At 40.1% G+C, this 21,504-nt stretch overlaps 1 protein-coding gene and 1 long non-coding RNA gene across 5 annotated transcripts in view; one reads left to right on the top strand and one right to left on the bottom strand.

The window, feature by feature from the left end:
* Nucleotides 1-4,379: 4,379 nt before the first annotated feature.
* Nucleotides 4,380-16,216, bottom strand: LOC113035674 (uncharacterized). The gene is made up of 4 exons (XR_003274374.1): nt 16,154-16,216; nt 9,015-9,098; nt 8,665-8,814; nt 4,380-4,776 (listed from the first exon to the last, which is right to left on the bottom strand). It is a non-coding gene; the product is annotated as an uncharacterized LOC113035674 (long non-coding RNA).
* Nucleotides 8,762-21,504, top strand: part of LOC113035673 (unconventional myosin-Ic) — a 63,505-nt gene continuing 50,762 nt past the window's right edge. The window contains exons 1-2 of one of the 4 annotated variants that reach the window (XM_026191281.1): nt 8,762-8,823; nt 9,088-9,260. In XM_026191281.1, coding sequence (XP_026047066.1) covers nt 9,171-9,260 — 90 coding nt within the window. In that variant the 5' untranslated portion in view covers nt 8,762-8,823; nt 9,088-9,170. Of the gene's footprint in view, nt 8,925-9,087; nt 9,261-16,178; nt 16,385-17,282; nt 17,439-21,504 lie in introns of those variants that run through there. The other 3 variants (XM_026191280.1, XM_026191283.1, XM_026191284.1) reach the window with 3 other exon arrangements.

The following is a 21,504-nucleotide window of genomic DNA, read 5'->3' as shown; positions in this document are numbered from 1 at the left end:
TGCTTCAACATGAACTTAAACAGGCCGTTCAGTGTGGCTGAATTAAATCAAAGAAGAGTAGGCCAAAATTCCTCCACAGTGATGTGAAAGACTCATTGTGTCACGACCTGCAGGATCGGCAAGGCGCTGATCAGCATCTCTTCACTCCTAGCCCTCCTTCTCTTCTCTTTTTTTCCTCTCTCTCTCCCTCTCCCCTGTTTTGCCTGGTTCACTCATGGCGGGTTCACGCCCTCGGTCCACGCCTTCCCGGATCGTGCACACCTGGGCCTCATCAGACCAGCTGGTATATTAGAAGGAGGAGATCAGCTGTTCAACGCTGGATTGTTGTGAAGGCTCTTGTCAGTACACACCTAGCTCAAGTTTCCTGTGCCTCTGTCTCAGAGACTTAACGTGTTCCTTTGTTCCTAGATTCCCCGGACCCATCCCTGTGTTTCCCCGTGTGGAGTGTGGAAGGAGTGGCAGGTCGCTAGCGGAGTGGAGAGAGGCTGTTCTGAGCGCGTGTGTGATTTCCCCATTTTCCCTGGAGCCCTGGACCCCTGCCCCTCACGTCTTGTATATAGCACTAACCTCGCACTGTCTGTACATACACTTGGTGAAGATCTGTAATAAACTATCTCTGTTTGAACGCTACCCAGGAGTCCTGCGAGTGGATCCTCTAAGCAACTCGTGACACATTGTCAGTTATCACAAACGCTTGATTCTTGACAGTTCTTGCAAACAAGCAGGTATTAACTTGTTTTTTCACACAGGGCAGGTATGTTTTGATAGCTTTCTTTTGTTAATAAGTGAAATTGTTTAAGAACTTAATTTTGTATTTACTTGGGTTATCTTAGTCTATCTGAAATATGTGTAACACTTGGGTTTGTGAATAAAGTAATATTAACCCTGTAACACCAAGTGTATTATATTGAACACATCAGTTTTTGTGATCATATGAGACTTCTGCATCATCAGTATGATTATTCCCTGAAAAAAACCCTTTAACAATACATACTGAATACAAACAATAAATCTGTTACATGTACCAAAAAGGAAACACAATAATGTAAAAACTATGAAAACATTCAGCAAAATATTAAATATTTCACTCTGTTGGAGGTAGACATGAATATTACTTTGTGTTGACCTTTGGTAAACCAGGAAGTGACTGATGATTTTTACTACTTCCTAATTGTTACGGTTTTTTTTTTTTTTTTTGCTGTTGTTTTCAAAATCATAAAGTAAACACCAAGTACTGCATATAACAGTTACTAGGCAACAAAAAACTTGACAACTAACTAATCACATGCAGGCATTTCAGATATGTGGTCAGTCTCGTTGTAATCAGCTGGCTACATTAGGCACACCTGCCCTCACAACTGAACATCACACAGTGGATATTGACTTTCTAAGCCCCCCCCCCCCCCACACCCCCGGAGCTGTGTCGTCACTTTCACACACACTGAGCAGATGTTTCTACTGTTGGCACAGAGTTGGCAACTGTGAGCGTGATCATAAATTTATACGTGCTATTTATAGTGTGCGAGAGACAAATGCAATATTAATGCCCGTGCTTCTGCAGTGACAGGGTGACTGCTGCTAACACAGTTGATAGGGACATGTAGCACACAGCTAACAGCTAGTTTCTTGGGGCTGAAAACAAAAATGTTTAGTCATCGCCACCATATTTTATGACAGATTATGTAGTTAAATGTGTCAAAATACCCCGACCTTGCTTCTTTTATTAACATTTACATCACACATGGTGATTCTGAGAGGGCCCTCAGGCCTTAACCTTTTGCCTCCCTCATTTTGCTTGCTCGTAACCTCTGCAGCAGTTGGAGCCTGTTCTACTGTTACATCACCCATAATAACAGCTTGAACTCCATGCCGGGCCTAAATTTAGAGTCTCAGGTGAAAGTGGAGCAGACTGTTAGACAGAAAGTGGCCAGAGCAGCCAGCAGTGTGACATCCTTTCTCTAGCATGATGGGCTTCCTGGTGATTCTTTGCATTTCCTCCCAATGAAAGGAGCTGAATAAAATGCCTGAACAGGATCCTTCTAGCTGATATCATTTTTCACCTACCATCTCTTTAAATGCTGAATGCTGTTGAAAAAATGCATAGTCCCCTGAAGTTTGGGCATAATATTTTGCTCTAGCCCCACTGGCCTTTAAACAAGAGTAACTACTCAGACAGAAACTGCAAAACCCAATGACCTTGCTCCTGTAGCACTAACCCTAGATTCTGTAAAAAGGCAAAACTTAGGGTTAGGGTTAGGTCTAAGCCATGAGTGAGGATGATTTAGACTCAGTGCCATACTGCACTGAAATGTACATACCACATTTGTGTCCCACAGAGGATGGGACTTTTCCACGCTGATGTCTTCAAGTTGTCCTTGATCTACCCATTGCCAAACTCTTTAACCCAGTGTTAGTGACATTAAAAGAAAGCATACTTGAAAGACTTTGCTAATACAGTTTTGACCCATCGGGCCCTGGCATGGGACTTCTGGAGGCATTCTGTGGTGTCTTGTTTCATGACACTGGCAGCAGATCCAATGGATCACGCAGATGTTCAGTTGGATGGGATCTGGGGAGTTTGGTAGCCCTGTCTGAGGTTTGGGCTCTTTGTCTTTTCCATTCCTGAGCAGTTTTTGTTTTGTGTTTGAGAGCAGCTGTTGCTGTCAGCGAATACTGTTGTCATGGGGGCGTGCTTCGTGTGCAATAAGGCTTAGGCGTCTGGTAACATTTATACGAATGCCAGGATTGTAACAGGATAATTAGCGTAATTTCACCTGCGGTTCTCTTGTTGTGGTTGATTGGCTTATATTTTCAAACAAAGGATGCAAGGAGATGAACCATAGGGTTGTAGGTTGGTCCACCACTTTGATCCAGACTGAAGCAGATCAATTATCGCTCCTAGATGGAAAATCGTGATAATCTAGCACCACCACATGGCTGAGATTCAAGATTTCCAAGAATGATCTTCATGAATCTAACAATTCCTTGACATTTGTGATTTTGAAAGAAATTTCTATCAGATTTGGTGCAGACACCCATCGTTAGTCATCCCCTGACTTTTAACCATACAGCACTGAAGTGGCTGTAGACGGGATTTTCTTTGAAACCCAGTCATTGTATTTGTTGTGTCTGCTTTTTCTCAAAACAACGGTGTGATTACAGTCATTTACAAGCAGGAAGAAGTTAACACCGACTGTCACAAGAATGAAAAGTCTAGCTTAGTTTTGTCAGATCATCTAAAACCTTCTAATTTTGTGTGTAATGTCGGGGATATACATCATATGCGCCTGAGGAGAGAGCTGACTGAAGAACCATCCAAGTCTGGCAGTGCAGCAGCTGCTCTAGAGCCCTCTACAGTTTGAATCCGGCACTCACAAGAGATTCTTTCAAATCACTTTCTAAATGACGTGTTTCAGAAGCACCGAGGATCAATCACAGAATGAAAAATAGACACACAGATATGGTGACATCTAGCTACAGAGGTTAAATCTGTTGTATTCCCAGCTGTTAGTTTATGCTTCAGGATACGCATTTTTAAAAAAGGTGGGTTTTAGAAGCTATTTATACAACACTATGGTCAAGGAAACATCCACTTTCTGAACTACTTACCCAGCTTACGTTGAAGGGGATGGAGCAATTTGGGTGGACTACCTACCAGGCTACCCAGATAGGTAGGTATAAAGCTAAAAGTTGTGAATAAAAGAACTTTAAAAAAAGATGCGCCTAGTTAAAACTAGGATTAGCAACATGTTAAGAATGAAAAATTAGCGACATATAAAAAAAACCCTGGTAGATAAAACTGATTTATAAATTATTATCTGAAATAAATATTGTTCAGTTGTTAGATGTAATGGAAAAAAATGACTGAAGTAGATAAACGTACAAATACGCACATATTTTTAGAACTTTTAGGTTAAAAAAAAAATCACTGACATTTTTGTTATATACAGGTTATATACAAGCTAAAACTAATGTAAAATGACTACTCAAAATAGAGGTTAAAACAAATGTATAAAATGATTAGGTACAAGTAAGTTTTGGATTATAAAATGGATTATATGGATTATTTTAAAAAGTAATAATCTGATTTAATTCATAAGTGGAAAAATAAACTAGCAATAGCACTTTATTTTTTGCTAAAAGTAAATGGTGCAAATATTTTTGTTAAAAGTAACAGATTATGACTAAAATAATAGTGCTGGCTATATAGTTATAGCATATAAAATTAATCAATAAATTGTCAAACTAATAAACTAAACATAATGAAGAGATTGTTGAAACTGCTAACAGTAACAACATGTCCAGACACTGCCACAAGGTAGTATTTAATAAAAGACAAGTGGCATGTAGCATTCATTATTCAATTTTCTTATCCGAGTCACTGGGTGTGGTGTGGGTCATATAAGCCTTGACTGTCAGCTTCCAACAGCACCTTTTTATTTGTCTTTTAGAGATCTGTCTGCTGAAACATGAAACCTCAAGAGGGCAGCAACTTCCAGCTAATCTGACAATACATCACTCGTGCTAAAATAATTTCCATATTTACACAGGAGATGGAAGTGCTATAAAGGAAAAAATGTCAATAGTTTAACTTTCCAGTAATTATGTTTGAAGACACTGTTCTCCGGAGGGAGTGTTTTGGCCGTCGTGTCAGTGGTTCCCTCTTCTACATCTGCAGCCTAATCGGCGTCCTCTAGCTTCCTCTGCCTTCCTGTGGAAACTGGAAACTGCCAGCGTTCTGTTGTCGGAGCAAGATTACTGCTCGCAGAGTAGGACCTGGGGAACAAACGTCAATGAAATATTATGAACTTCCTCTTCGACTGTAGAGACAGCTGTTATAAATAGCTAGGATTATTTTCAGACAACACTTGTGAGATTTACTCAGCCCTGGTCTGATCTGGTCTGGGCTGAGCCTCCGCGTGGGATCTGGTTACAGGATTTGGCCTGCAGTGCCCAAATGCCCTTGATCCATGCAGCTGTAATACTGTACGTTTACACATGTGTATACAACGACTTGCAGTGTCACAAGTAGGACTGAATGCAGGAAATGCATGTTGGCTAAAGTAATATAAAGTCCCATTATATAGAAAATCACAAATATAATAGATGTGATTCAGTTGCTAATGAAAAGAAAATGAAGACAAACAATGATGAGAAATGTAACCAGTCACAATAAAAAGGTGTAAGTTGAGAGACAACACATGAAAAGGTGCTGGGGGGATGTTTGACCATGGTGAAGTAATATCATGGTTATGGGCCATAAAGAGGGGAATGTGAACAACATCAAAGGAATCTGACCAATAAATATTATTAAAGATTATATTCAACCTGCCATGCCAATGGAATCAAAGATGTGTAAGACTTTGGTATTTTTATATTTAGAATTTTTTGAAAACTCCAAACTACAAGAAAATCATAACCACCACCATCAACAAACATGGTCAAAGTCATCCAAGGATACTCTTGGATACTCCTCGGATCCAAGGATACTTGCAGGAGTTCTTGTTTTTAGTCAAGAATTGACAATTCTTGTCAATTCTTGACTAAAAACACTATAAATTATTTCAAAACACATTTATTTCATATAAAAGCAGATATATGATGCAATACATCTTCCCCAAAACTGAAATGTCATTTTTCAGGTTCAGAATTGTTACTTTAAAAAAAGTTAAACATTGTAACAAAGTTCCTTTTAGCTAACAGATAGTAGATGTTATTTGTATCCATTATGTTTCGCTATTGCTTTATACATAATACTAAAACTTTTGCTTCCTTTAATAAACTTATTTATAGCTAACCGTATCAAAAGGTTGTGTTTCACATATTTAGCTCAGAGGCTTTAACACAGTTTTAAAGCTTTTATGTTAATGAAATGAACGAATGAATTTTATAACATACAGAAGCCAGTAAAAAAGTAATATTAAACATTTTGCATAGCCTAACACAAACTTAAGCCCACTCATCAAATTCATTTTAACTTAACTCATCACTTAACTTATCACTAAATTAAAAGGATGCAGATTATTGGTTTTATCACAGCTGTAGGTGGGCTGAGTCAGAAGTCTTGGCCTGGAAAATCCCAATATTATACTCTTCGAGAGGAGTCACCTTTGTCATATGATGACTTACCTTCAGACTGTTGTAGCAAAGGAATCACACAGTGACACAAGCACTACACACATATGTATAAAAAAGATAATACATCATTAATGTAAGATGGAAAAAGTGGCTTTGGATCCGCCTTACCTTTCGGTAACCACTGAGACACTTCTCCATGGCAATGGAAAGGAAAGCAAGGAAGTTTAGTCTCCACAGTGAGAAAACGGATATGATGATTTAAGCAGGAAAATAGGAAAACAAATAATTACAACCCTTTTGTGACCTAGACTTACAGTAACAGGTTTTTTAACTGCCGTGTCCTCATCAGTGAAGATCTAATTACAGTTGATGGAATGACAGTGATTAGTGTGTTATTCTACAGTTCTTACTTTACTACCAATAATCTGCATTTGTGGCCACTGTGCTCTGTCTTTTCCATTTTATTTTCCTTTTTAACAGTGTGTTTTCCTTGGAAGTCAATCACTTTGAAAGTATGTGTTCTTATTTTAAAATAGAACTGGGCAGAGACGTCTCAACTCCAAGATTGTGTGTAGGAATGTTCGTGTGTGTGTGTGTGTGTGTGTGTGTGTGTGTGTGTGTGTGTGTGTGTGTGTGTGTGTGTGTGTGTGTGTGTGTGTGTGTGTATCAAGGCTACAGATTTCCTGTTGATGCCAAGCTGTCAGAAATGCCTCCAGCTAGGGTCAGAGGTCAAAGGATGTGTGTCTCTGTCACTTCCCCTCTCTTAACACCAATGTGCGATGCCCCTTTGCAAAACACAGGACATACAAATCCTGTGTGACGCTCATGCTGAAAGATATCCCTTTTTATGCTACTGCTCATGAATTATGTATCAAAAAAACCTTTTATAGCGCAGGATTAAGAGAGATAAAAGCTGAATACTCTCAAGACAGACCCCTCTATGTGCTCTAAAGCTATCTTTTCTGTGGCTTGGCCATTCACCACACATATTATGATGTGCCCAAATAACTGGATGTGACCTGTGGTGATAACAGTGAACCAACAGGGTGTGAGGGGTCTGGAGTAATCAGACAGTTTAGGAAGGTTATGCGAATGATGCATGTTTATCTATCAGATTGAAGCTGTTTATATGCTTCTGTCTCACATGCACCAATGTTCGACTCCAGTGTCAAACATTACCCCTTTACCCCTGGAAGCATTCCTTCTGAGGAAGTGCACCACTATGAGAGCACAAGTCCCTTATTTGTTTTTAGAAAGCCAGCGATGCAAACGCCTGCCACTTGTGTGCACTGTATATCCTTAGAGAAGCACAAGTAGGTTCCGTCATGCACACGCTCAAACAAAAATGCATCTCTCTCACACATACGTACACACTAAATCATCTGGGTGGGTGTTGTAAATGTCTGAAGCAGGATGCTGTTTCTAGAAGGAAACCATGTTTAGACCAACCCTGTATGTGTGTATGTGTGTGTGCATGCAATGATTAGTTATGTAACAGGAGCCAAAACCATAGGTAGCCATTTTAGGGTAAAATGTAGTTCATTTAAAATAAGAATTATAGCAAAAATAATGTTAACTTAAATCAATGAAGAAACAATGACATGTTGAGGTTGCAACACCTTACAAAGTATAAAGTATTGGCTAGATGGTAAAAATAGACAGCTCGTTTGTAGTAGTAAAAACGCCAGAAGTAGTGAACAATTGAAATTTTGGGGCATAATTAGTGCATAAATATATCCAGCTAAGTATAAAATAGCTTAAAGTAATCGACAACCTGCTCCTAGCTAGCTAGATTGGTGAAATATTAGCTAAAAGCAATGGTTTAGTTGGCAGGCAAAAGCTAATTAAGCTCATTAAGCTAAGTTACCTCATTGCAAAAGGTAAAAGGTTAAATACCAGTAACAGAAAGGTTAAGAAAATGTTAGCTAAAAGTAGCTTTTATTTAGCTAAAAGAGAGAGAGGTTAAATCCTAGCTAAAAGTAAAAAGTAAATTACTGATAGTGTTCAATTAGATAAATGGTAAAAAGAGCAACATTTTTTAAACTAAAATGAAAAGATAAGTGAAAAGTTTAAACGGTTCAAATCATATAATAATATGTTAAATAAATAGTTTACTAGCTAGCTAAAATTAGGCCTAAACAATAGGTGAAATATAGTTCCTTTAAGGTAAGAAATGATAGAAAGACAAGCTAAATATATTGTGTAAAATAATGATTAAATAGTTTAAATATAAGTGGTGTATAAATCATAGTGAAAGTAGATAATTTGATGAAGCATCTCTGAATTCTGTCACTCCAAGTAATATCCTACAAGTGGAAACTTTGACCTGAATGGAAAAACAAAGAACAATTTCTGTCTTTTTAAATTAATGGCATTAAATAGTCTAAAGTGTAAAATCTGCTTAAAATAGCAGGTTCAAGACAAGAGATAGGGCATTTCTGACTGAGGCAAAAAATGTTAAAAAACCACTGATCTAGACTTTTATTAGCTAGACTTATGCATAGTTTATTTTACTGAAGATACAAATTGGTTTACCACTCACTACGAGAGCACATATTTTTTATCTAACTAAAGACACATACTCACATGCACTTGTAAAACAAAAGACACATATCCTCTGTAAGTGGCATCCATCTTGAGTCAGGCTACGTACTATATCCTTCCCGTGAATTCAGCCAGAGAGGCAACATCCTCTGGCTGCATGAGAGGAAGCTCGCCTCACTGTGACTCTCCGCTCTGCAACAGGTAACACCCCAACCTCAAATCTCTGTGCCAATGCTTGTAAACTACTATCACTACTGTATGTCTACTGATCCTCGTGCCATGAAATAACATTTCTCTATCAGGTAAGGGCTCCCACTGAAAGATACTGCATGTGGTTTCTTTTCATTTCAGAAAGAGATTTGGGATCTTGCATGCATTTCAAATGAACCTACTATCTCTGATAGTTGCATTTTAACTTCTCTTGGGATGATCTTCTACGCACGTTCTCTTTCTGCTCAATCTTAGGCGTTGCAATTCTTTGGGGAGGAACAAGAAACACACACAAAAACCGGATCACTTTAACAGAAGCTAAAGGAATAAAGAAAAAAATGATGGAACTGAAGATCCAGCTGATCCCGACAGGGGAAATCATCCTTTCTCCAGGGAAGAATGGAGAAAACCACTGCCACAACTGCAAGGTCAGTTTGCATACACACTGTGACCATGGCTGAGGCCAGCTCTGGAGTCAGATTTTTCCACTCATCTTTCATTCCAGAGGTTTTATGCGGCTCAGTGGGTAGACATAGGTGCTGACACAGCTGAGGTTATAGGGTTCATCTCCCACAGGGTTGACATTGAGAAACTTTTACATAATTTAAGAACTGTAAATTGCTTCAGAATCTGCTGTCTGTGGTGATAAATCAAATGATCTGTGGTTAGTAAATGCATTTAAATCTTGCTTGGCCCTGAGCAGCGCTCTCCGAATTATAATGCGCATTACTCAGAGGTAATTATGCATGTCAAACCAGGCTGCCTCTGTAATTTCTGGACACGTTAGAGACATCTGTACTGTGTTACAGAACAAGACTCATGATGCTAAGTGTTAATTAGAGTGAATAAGAACCCTCTTTAAAGAAGTCACGGTGCTTTAAGTAGCAATTTGACATTCATAGTGTCTTCCCTAAAACGTTCTTTGGTGATACAAAGGGCATTTTTGGATATTTTCAGTAAATACCAGCACAGTTATAATATTGTAGGAATGTGCAACATTGAGTGCAAAAGGTTTAGTGTCAGCCCTCACATAATTAATTATAGAGAGGATGTTGTGAGTCAAGTAACCTCACTGCATATGATGCATTTGAAAGCTGCTACATCCAATGTTTATATGCTAACAGTAAATTGATTATAGAGCGGCTTATAGAGAATTTTCACCAGACTCCCAGTTCCCTTCAGCTCTGCACAGAATTCTTACCCTGTTTTGGTTTGAAGGCCAAATGTTTAATGTTCTCCCGTTGTGCTGCTCGAAAAGTCCAAAAGCAAAGTTACCAACTAGCTGGTGAGCACAGGCAGGTATTTCCAAGTAAAGGTGGTTGAGCACCCACAGCAGGGCTAAAACAAAGGCAAATATTGAACTTGTTTTTATCAGGTGGTACAAAACCATCCCCAACTTAATAATGACACTTGGTCATATTGTAGTATCTGGAGGAAGTGGAAAGAAAGGCTGTTGGCTCTTTTAAAGGGACAGTACCTAACCACTGGTACAGATATGTTGATGACACATGGGTCAAAATCAAAACCCAGGAAGTAGAATCCTTCACTGTTTACATCAACGCTGTGGATAAAAACATAAAGTTCACCAGGGAAGACACAAAGGATAACAGTATGCCATTCCTGGACTTTGCCGTGCGCATCAAAGAGAATGCGAACCTCAACTAGTTTTAGCGGAAGCCCACACACATGGACCAGTACCTCCTCTTTGACTCCCACCACCATCTGGAACACAAACTTGGAGTAATCAGGACCCTACAACACTGGGCAGAAAATGTTCCCTCTTAGCCCAAAGGAAAAAAGAGAGAACACACACATGTAAAGGAAGCTCTTAAAACAAGTTGTTATCCTAATTGGGCTTTCATCAAGTCAGCAAAGATGCACAGAAAAGAAGATCAGACACAAACTAGGGAGGATCAGAAAGACAAACGCAACAACACTGTCATCCCCTATGTAGCCGGTTTATCAAAAAACTCAGGAGAGTCTTCTCCTACACGTCTTCAAGAAACTCAAAGAAGTCCAGACGCTTTTCTTTCCAGGCTTCTTAGACTACGATAAAATGAATGACTGAGAATCTTCAAAGACATTTTCCTAAAAACAACAGTACAGTAAAGTACAAATAAAATAAAGTACAGTAATGTAAAAAAAAAACAAAAAAAAACACATATATATATACAATCTGAACTAAGGCATAAAATGAAATATCCTGTCTTCTTGGAAAGCTTTCTTACATTAGTAGGAAACAAAAAAGAGTTTTTACAATATCATATCCCCTGGATGAGGTAGATTTGGTGTGTCTGTGTATATGTGTTCATGTGTAAGTGTTTTTGTGCATGTCTGTGCGTTTAAGTGTGCCTGAAAGCCTTTAAAGGACCATATGACAGGAAAGTGAGTGTATCAGCATTCTCTCAGATTTGGCCTGTGCTTTGATGCAACGTTTCCTGTTGTAGAAAATGGAAATTATGATGGTGTAGATGTTAATAATGTCAATAATTAATGTTAATAATAACTCAGCGTCCAGCCTAACAGCTCCAGGTCAGTGGCTCTGAGTTTTACTGGCCCATGTATATTTTTACTGGTCTGCGTAAAGAGAAAATTCTTATTTATCTTAAGTATTAAATATTAATATTAGTACACCCCATGCCCCCCTTTAGACTCACCCCTGCTTGGTGTAAGTATTACAAATAGAAAAATAGGATGGCTGCCATCAGCCTTCAGCAAGCTGTCTAATTTAAATCTCACATCGGAATAATTTAACAGTTCATCTTGTTTTTTTATAATCAATTTATCCAAGTTAATCGGCGAATCTTTGTAGCTTTACTAGCAAGCCTAGTTAAAAATTGGTGCTAAATAACAAAGGAAGAATTTCAATCTCCAAAACTGAAGCAGAAACAGAAATTGTCTGTGCCGTAAAACAGGCCATAATGTTAGTCGGATAATCCTCTAGAACAAACAAGAAAGAGGTCCAGTTCAGTGCCTTTAATTAGCAGAGAGGAGGCCAAGTAGACACAGATGTCGAGCAAAGCTTCTGTGCTCCTATGTTTAAGACTTATTGGTTTCCAAATGGAAGGAAGGGGAAAACTATCTATAGAGAGCAAAAACCTTTTTGTATTAGCGTGTAAACATGCCTTTAATGGTTTAAAGTTTGGCATTTAAAATAGGAGTCTATTCCTTGCTTTTGAAGCCTGTCTCAAGTGGCCATTAAAGGAACCACAGTTTTTGGCAGTAGCCATAGCTTTACATGTAGGTGAGCACACACAGTATAAAGAAATATGCCCAGACTCTGAAATAGACTCTATATGACGTGACTAACACATTTCATTTACATTTCAGCAGTTCATACTGTATGTGCTAAGCTCATATGTAATATCTAAATATAGTTGTCTACAGATTGAATGGAATTAGCTTTTTTTTAAAGCAGTCCCTTTATGGGATAAGGTATCTTTTGGTAAAGTGTAACCACTGGCAGACACAGGTTTCAGATTTCTAGAAAGAGAATTGTGGTGTGGTTAATGCAGCCTGCTGCGTGCTGGTTAGTAATGACTGGGGAGGACTGGAATGTACCGTAGCCTGGATGGGAGGAAACGACAAAGACATTCCAGTACATGGCTTCATTCGTTCCCCTTCCCACATTCCTTAAAGGTCAACTCACCCTGCGTCTGGGTACATGTGAAAAGTGTGCGTTCCCTGACCTATAATGTGCCTGTCTTTCGACATCAAAAATCGACACCTACAATCACAGCACAGCACAGCAAAACTCAATTAGTCTGACGGTAAATTAATTCAGCACGAACAACTATGTACTGACTTTACTGATGAAGTGTGCAAAATATTCAGAACATTTATACAGTTCAAACTTTCCACAGATAATGCTTTTCCCCCTTTCTGAAAGTCTGGCAGCTGGTCAGTGAATGCTGGGATCACACTGAGTTTGTAGGCTAATGTAGGACCTTTTTGCTGCATTACAGCAGATAAGTCAAGTAAACCTTTTTGGTTTTTGTTAAGTGAAATCAGAACGATGTGGTGTTAACTGATCCTGGGAGAAAAGGAAAGATCAAGTGTGCTGCTGTTTGTTGATTTTGGAAGGGAAGTGAAGAGGAGACAGGGCTGGGCCTGAAGGTAAGGGGCCAGTGTCATGACCAGCTCTTCTGCCCATCTACTCAACGCCAACAGGATACAACGTGCGTGTGTGTGTGTGTCATTAGTAGCGGGTTGTTTGAGGCTGAATCGATCACCCCCCCCTCTGGCAGTGAAGTCACATTACAACTGAGACTGAGGTCACCTTCACATGAGCACAGTGCATAACTGCAGTAATATCTGATACAAAGTCCAGTGCAGGGGATTCAGACCTGGAATGTTTAATTTATTAGAGAAACAGAGTACAGTTAGAGTTTATCATCTAGGCTCTGAGCTCATCACTGACTGCACTTGTGACACACATAGAAAATGGGGAGTATTATGCTGTCAGAGCCTACAGGTGTATGGTGGGATGGTGCAGTTTTACTAGCAAGCCTAGTTAGGGGTTCACAGAGCAGGCAGCGATGGAGGGCAGCAGTAGCACTGGCAGGTCAGAGAGAGATGGAAAGTTTTGGTGCTTAAATGTACAGCCAAACTGCAAGGGTTGCTCAGGCCATTGAAACTTTACAGAAAGCCTTTGTTGCTTTCCAGCATTCACTTATTCAGCTAAAATTAGTTCTCAATGCTGACAAGACTAAGCTAATGTTGTTTTCCAAGTCAAAGAAGGTCCCGGAGCCTATTCCAGTGGTGTCCACCCTTGAAGGAAATGTCATAGAGATAGTTCATGAATATAAATACCTTGGTGTCTGGATTGATGACTCCTTCACCTTTAAACCACATATAGAGAGACTAGTAAAGAAACTGAGACTTAAACTTCGTTTTTTCTTCCGTAATAAACAGTGCTTTTCTTTTGCAGTAAAAAAACGTCTTGTCACTGCAACCTTTTTATCTGTGTTAGATTATGGTGACATTCTGTATATGAACGCTTCTTCTTCATGTCTTCTAATGTTGGACACGATGTATCATGCTTCCTTGAGGTTTATTACCAATTGTAAATACCTGACCCATCACTGTGATTTGTACTTAAGAGTAAAATGGCCTTCTTTGGCCATTAGAAGACAGGGGCATTGGTACACTTTTATTTACAAAGCTATGCTTGGATTGCTGCCTCCTTATATTTGTACTTTGGTCACAAGGACAAATAGTGGTTCTTACTCCTTGCGCTCAAATGATCAGCTGCTGTTGTCTGTTCCCCTTGTCCGCACAGAGCTGGGTAAGAAAGCCTTTGTCCACTCTGCGCCTTTTTCATGGAACATGTTACAGAAAGACTGGAAACTAACTGAATTGTTGTCTTTAAATGTTTTTAAAACTAAACTCAAAGGCCTACAGGCTGCCTCAATAATGTGTAATTGTTTTGTGTAATTTTAACTTTGTTTGTTCGTATGTATTTGTCTTGAAATGTGCTGCCTCTTGGCCAGGACTCCCTTGAAAAAGAGGTCTTTGATCTCAACGGGACATTCCTGGTTAAATAAAGGTTAAATAAAAATAAAAAAAGGGTTCAGCTGTATGAACATGTTTAGCTGTCAAGTTTTCCCAATGAATATTCTTCAATGAAAATCTTAAAGGGTATGATTATACTCACATCTAACCAATAATGTTCATTATTGGTCTCCTCTAGAGTATTGGCAGGCGAAGACAACCCTTATTTAACTTATACTTAGTGCAGGAGCTTCATTTATGTTGTCTTTTTCTTATAAATGATTCAAATATTAAAAAATTGAGTCTGTCTTACCCTTGCATAATCAGCTAACTTTTTTTAGTAACTAAAAGGCATGAAAATGTGTTTTTATCTTATATCATTATCTGAGTTACAGGCCCTCACAGGGGTGGATGAACATTTAGCACTCTTTGGTTTGCATCAGATTTTCTAGAATTTCTGAGCCTCATAACTTTGTATTGCATGCACAGGGAAAAGCTTCAGTCTTTTCATGTTTATCAGGACTAGGGGAAGAGAGAACGCATGAGTGACACAAGATATGACAGCTGTGTCACGTCTGGACGATGCTCAATAAGGACAGTTATAAAAAAAAAACCATAAAAAGTGCAAATGAAATATTTTCAAATATACATCATGACACTGACTTTCACTCATTCATAAGTACAATAATTTAAAAAAAAAATCATACTTTTTTAAAAACTCCCAGTAAACCTTTTATTCATTCTCTGCTACTCTCAGTGTTGTATCTTAAAACTTCAACAACCTTTCAGTTATTGTAAATGAAAATTTTAGCAGCAAGGGTGGAAATTTCTAGTTCTTTTTTGTGGATTTCTTTCTTACCTGAAAAAAAACTTGGGACGATATGTAAAGTAAAAACAGAATGCAATGGTTTTAGAAACTCAGAAACCCATATTTTATTCACAAGGGAACATAGAAAACATGCCAAATGTTTGAACTGAGAGATTTGACTGTTTCATGGGAAATATTAGCTTATTTAGACTTTGATGGCAGCAGACTTTAGAGTCTCCTGTCACGAGGTAGAGCTGTGAGTGATGGCGTGCAGGTGCAGTGACGCCTGTTTGGACAGCAGAGGGTACGAGAACCCCGTGAAAACGACGAGAGCCGCTCAATGGAACCGCTGAGCTGCAGTTTGCCGCTGAATGGCCGGCTGGAATGGCACTGGTTAGCGGTTCCTCCAGACTCAAATATCTAGCATTTTCACGTCTACTTTTATGTCTGCGCGCATTCGTTTTCTACCCCACCCGTTAGAGGTGCCGATGGATGAACTTTTAACCCGCTCAGAGCTCAGATGGGTGGACAGCAATAAATGGCTATGAGTGTAGTTTGCGATCTCCCAGAGAGTTTGGCTTTAAAGTGAAGGGATCTGGTTATGATCTTCTAATTCACGAAAGCTGTCTGTGTATCATTCCTCATTTAAGCCTTTAGTCTCTGTCAGCTCACCGAGCACGCTGCCATTTATCAGGCTGGTAAAAGCAGACATTGTTTTTTTTTTTTAATTTCTAATGTCCCAGAGACAAGAAGATAACAAAACCGCCTGAAGAGTATTAGCAGGCAAATCATAGTGCACGACCTGTCCGAAAGAAACTCATGACTCCTACGGGAGCTGTAGCAGGGTGGGTTTTTGGTTAACTTCCTGGTATTACGCGGCTGTGCTGTCCTTTGATGACAGAAAAATAAAGGAGAAATTACCACACCACTCCCATAGAGTTTAACCCCCGACAACTACGACACACTGGCAGTTTGTTTCATACTAGCATATCAGTTCACGAAGCATAGTGTAACTGATACCTGCAGTCCAGGAGAAGCCTCCGCGCTGAGGCAGAGCCCACGGTTGGAGAACTGGGAGTGGTGGTGGGAGGGTCAGGAGAAACCCGGCACACAGTACGTTACCTACTGACTAACAGTGACCAGTCAGTAAGTGGACTGTCTGACACGGCGGTGAGACAACTCCAAAACCTCGGGCGGTGGAAGTGAGTGAAAGAAAAGCGGCATAGCGCATTTGACCTCGGCTGTTGTAAGGTAAGCTTTCATCCAGTTTAAACACAGATTTTAAGCTAGGTGCCTCCCGCGCGCTCCTCGGCAGTTGCCCCACTGTGCTAACTGTTAACTTTGGCTCTTTCCAACCTCACGGCTGCTGTACTGGTTACAGCTGTGATACCGGCCAGTCTCTGCTCAGTAATTCGTGACAGTGCAGCATGTTTGAGTGAGTGGGCTGAAAGTCCCCGTGTGCACCATATGGAGAGAAGCTTTTCACCAAAACGCCATTGTAAAAAAATAAATAAATAATAATAATAATAATAATAATAATAATAATAATAATAATGTGGGGTTTAAACGCGACACAGCCTGTTTGTGACTCATTTTACTCAGTTAAACCATACATCAAGACTCGTAATACAGCAGCAGGAGTCGTATTAGTACAGTGTGGTTAAAGCGGTTAAACTCGGTTATCTACCGCTGCTTCATTGTCTGTCATAAGTAATATGTTAAATTGTGATGCATTTCAGCTAACCTAGCTAAGTGCTTAAGTTCAAAGTTTAAACATGCCCTGCTGGTGTGTTGCATATATACCGGTTTAAAGAATCAACATTACATGTGATTATTTTAAGTGTCTATGAAATCCAATACGAGACCCTTTTTTTGTTTGAATGAAGTTTGGTCTGGCATTCTCTCCTCCGTCATGCGTACACTTGTGTAGGCTTGTATTTTCTGGGAGCTGGCTCACTGGCGTTCATTGAAAAGCAGTGCTGTGGACTTTTAGCCACGTAGTGATTTGGCCTATAGCCCACAAAATCAAATCCTTCAGGTTGGGGTTGTCTTTTTATAGACGCGAGACAGACACAGATTAAGACAGCAACTACACGGCTCACGTCACAGGCTTGCACACCTGATGCAAGCAGAAGGTGCTGCGGTGTTAATCATTTTAAATTAACCATCTCTTAATGGAGCTTTAAGAGACCCTGTGTATGTGTCAGAAGACGCTGGACTTGTGCTGAGAGAGAGTGTCTGCAATTGAGGAAGGGCTTGGTCCACAAACCTGTCCACCTGTTATCCTGTGTGTGGTTTGGAAGAGGTAAACATAATGCAAGCAGCTGGCATGTAATGCAGCCCACAGGTGCTGATGGCTGTCACGGGATGAGAAATCTGACCAAAAATACTGAGGCAGTGTTATAAAACCATTATGCTGTTTTTATCTTTGAGGAAATTGTGTTTTGGCATCTGATCTGCTGAGCTTCATCTTGATTATAAGAGAAGTTGATTACCCACCCAGCAGAAAGGGGAACGCAAAATAGCCTGTGCTGTAAGTTAAATAAATGCATGTGTAGACAGAAACCAGAAGATAGAAGTTCAGACAAGTGAGCCAGAATGGGCGGGATAGTCATCCAGGGGTCAAGCTGCAGCAAGACCAGCTGACCAGTTCCTTCAAGGTCACCTGAAGGGCAGGGCCTCCCTGTGCTGACTAGCATGCTGCAGCTGCTCCTCAGCGTCCTGTTAAAGTGCTCCAAGTTTGATACAAGCTCCTTTTTTAAATGGCAGCTTGTAACTGGAGACAATTAGCCCTGAAGCAGGGTTTTACTGATCTGCAGGGTGGTCTAATTTGGGTAGCTCTTTAAAGAAAGTGCACATGGTGGAATTTTCAGCGTGCACAGTCTGCACAATTATTCTACTTGGCACAAAATGCACATCAGTGTGCAGCAGTCAATACATTTTTCCAAAGCAGTTCCACCAGTTGTATACTCTGTGGTCAGTCACTTTTAGCTGCAGTTTCCATTGGGCTGATGTGGGCAGAGGCTTGAAGGCAGTTCTTCCCTTAGTGCTGTACTGCCGGCTTTATTTTATTTTAATGGGCTGGGCTTTCGGAGATATTTTGGTTCATGGCTGAGGCCGAGTTGTGGTGAGAGTGAAGTTTGGTAGTTTAGGGTGAGGTTGGGCTCTTCACTGGATGTATTCCTACTTCTGCATGGCTGGGTGTTTTCACTTTCCCACTTTAAGCACAAACACAATGCAAGGGTTTGTGAGATGGGTGCATGTGTTTTTTAGATTATTAAGATAACGTTATGAGCTCAGTTTTTTTTCCCACACTCTCAGTTTTAATTTCACATCTAATTCTTACACGGATTCACATGAGAGGAAAAAGTTTACTGGTCCTGGCTTGTTCTTTGCCTGTTTATCTGATCAAATACTAGTCATGCTTCCCTCCACATTGTTATGGAAGTTAGTAGATTCCTTCATGCCAGATTTCTGCTGCCAGTTTCTGCAGTGCATTGCAGTGAGACCAGATGGGTTAGGGGATTGCCTGGAGCTGAATAAATATTGAATAAAAAAGAACACTGGGCGACTCCCACTTTGAGCATTTTGTTTTGGCGGATACAGGACCTGCTGTTGATGGGGTGAAGGTCTTCCCTGGCCTGTAGTTGCTCAGCTGCATGTCAGGTGGACTGCAAAGGGCACACCTGACAGCCTGGCTCTTAGCCAGATCACTACCATCCGCTATACAACAGGAAGAGAGAGGAACGCTTGCATGTGTGAATGTGTGTTGATACACGCTAATGTACTTAAACTTTGCAATAGGAAATACTCACTGGGGGGGGGGGGAGACGGAGAGGAATTTCCCTTCATTAACCTCATAATGTCAACTTGTCCTGTCAGACTTGTTGATGTCAGCAAATGGGATGTGTGTTAAAGTTACGCTTGTCATGGTAAAGGGAGTGTAAACTTGAATGAGAGAAATGTACAAAACATTGGGTTTGTGGGCGGGAATACTGTCAGGGCCCATGCACAAGTAATGCCTCCTAGGTGACTAAGCTGCCTGCATGTAATGAGGTTTAGGTTAAGTAAAAAAAAAAAATTAAATTAAATTAACTGCCATTTTTGTACTGAAGAAATTATTAGTTGAACTGTTGACTGTATATAAAAGATGGATGTAGACACAGTGGCATCTCCCATTGTTTTCTAGACTCTGCCCTTTGAAGCCTCAGAGTTAGCTGGCACGTTATTTATTTCTCAACTATAAGTGACCATGTTTGCACAGGAGGGTGGAGTGCTTAGTTAACAACTAACACTAGTGAGCTTGGTTGGTAAGCTGCGTCCATGAACAAATGCGATGTACTGACACATGATAATGATTAAAGTTAATACTGCAGTTTAAAAAAACAAAACTGAAGCAGAAACTTCATGCATGGACTTTCACATACAGCATACCTAATATTTGTTAAATAATTTCATTAAAGATGCCAACACAGTCAAGAGACTCGATACTAATGGAAGTGAGCTCTAGTAGACGTTGGCTGTGTTGGTCATAGTATTAAACTAACTTTGGAAAAAAAAATTGGGTTGGGGACCACTGGTTTAGATGACGACTACCACTTGTTTGCATGTGGGAAATGAAATCAGACCTTGAAATGGGAAGGTGTTGGAGATGCTGGAGGGGAGCGACTATTGATCTACCCTTGGGCAGACAGACTGTTGGAGACAGAGAGCACAATAACAGATTAACAACAGCCATGTGGGCTGGTACAATCCATTTCTATGGTTGTAGACTTTCTACATGCAGAATAAACTTTTTTGTTTCTCATCTCACCACGACTGATTTCTGGATAAGCAATCTGTGAACAACTAGCAATGACTGTGTGCTTGTTTCTTAAAGGTTCAGATTTGAAATAACAGAATTGCTGTAAAAGCTGAAGTGACTGATTGATAGATTTATTTTTTGTTAATGCAGAAACTTTGTGTAGTTGAAGCACTGGATTAAAGAAAGTATTCAAAGGAATTCAGTTAAAGTTGAAGGACCAAAAGAAAGTGTAGATCAAAGTCATTTGAAAAATTTTCCCCAGTTGTTCCTGTTTTTTTTAATAAACTTGGAAGCCGATGTTATTGTAAGCATCAAAAGCATTGCAAGTACAATTTTCATGAACACTGACATTTGCATGTTAGAACAGCTCAGGTTTTTCATGTCATTTACAGGTTAAGACCTTAAAGTCCCTGTGACGTTAAAGTTGGCCTGTGATGCTATTCCTGGCATGGGTACTATAAAAGTACTAAATGCTCTTGTTAAACACAAACAGCATTTCAAACAATGAGGTCTGCATGTGCACAAGCATTACCTGCGGGCCCAAAGCATGAACTCGGACAGATTTCTTTCTACTCTTGGCTCTGTGTGATGAGAACAGGTATCCTTATATGGTCAAATGGCAAATGGCCTGTATTTGTATAGCGCTTTACTAGTCCCTAAGAACACCAAAGCACTTTACACATTCAGTCATCCACCCATTCACACACACATTCACACACTGGTGATGGCAAGCTACATTGTAGCCACAGCCGCCCTGGGGCGCACTGACAGAGGCGAGGCTGCCGGACACTGGCACCACCGGGCCCTCTGACCACCACCAGTAGGCAACAGGTGAAGTGTCAAGGACACAAGGACTGAGACTGTCCAAGCCAGGGCTCGAACCGGCAACCTTCCGATTTCAAGACAAACTGCCAACTCTTGAGCCACAGTAAATGCCACTTGCTGTTAAAATGGACAAAAAAGAAGTTGTAATGTTTGTTCAAAAGAAAATTGGCTGAAAAACTGGATGTCTGCACACACAAAAGTTCTCCACTAAACATCCTGTATCAGTGAAAGCACAGAATCACAGTTAATGTCATTTACCTTTGTCACAGAATGATCTCGATGAAAAGATGTCAAATAGACAGGTAAGACTGCAGTAATTCAGTGCTTAGACTCAGTAGTGGGGTAAACATCAGTGCCATTTCAGTGTAACACCAGTCAGTCACTATAGTTAGGGTTAATCAGAATGAATCTCAAATAGTGAGCAACACTGCTCTCTTTATTGTTGCTGCACCACTTTACAGTTTGATGGTGTTTGTTAGTGTTAGGGTGCTGGAACCCTCTAGCTGAATGGAAGTAATGAGAGCTTGTCTCTGACAGTGAGTCAGAGTGTGTTACCTGTATGATGATGACTCGCAGTCTCGTAGGGTATGTGAGTACAGTATGTGCGCCTGGTTAGTTTTAGCTGTGGGCAGCTGCTTTAGCATTTCCATGTAATTCTTTCCCACATCCCAAAGCTTGACGAGTGGTACAGCGAGCCCTGCCCTGTTGGGGAAAAAATGCTATGAGTGACTGCATCCTGCTT

This window comes from Astatotilapia calliptera, chromosome 14 (assembly GCF_900246225.1).
Source record: "Astatotilapia calliptera chromosome 14, fAstCal1.2, whole genome shotgun sequence".
NCBI classification, from domain to species: Eukaryota; Metazoa; Chordata; class Actinopteri; order Cichliformes; family Cichlidae; genus Astatotilapia; species Astatotilapia calliptera.
Note: the sequence above shows the minus strand (reverse complement) of the source record. Positions and strands in the feature narration are given on the sequence as shown.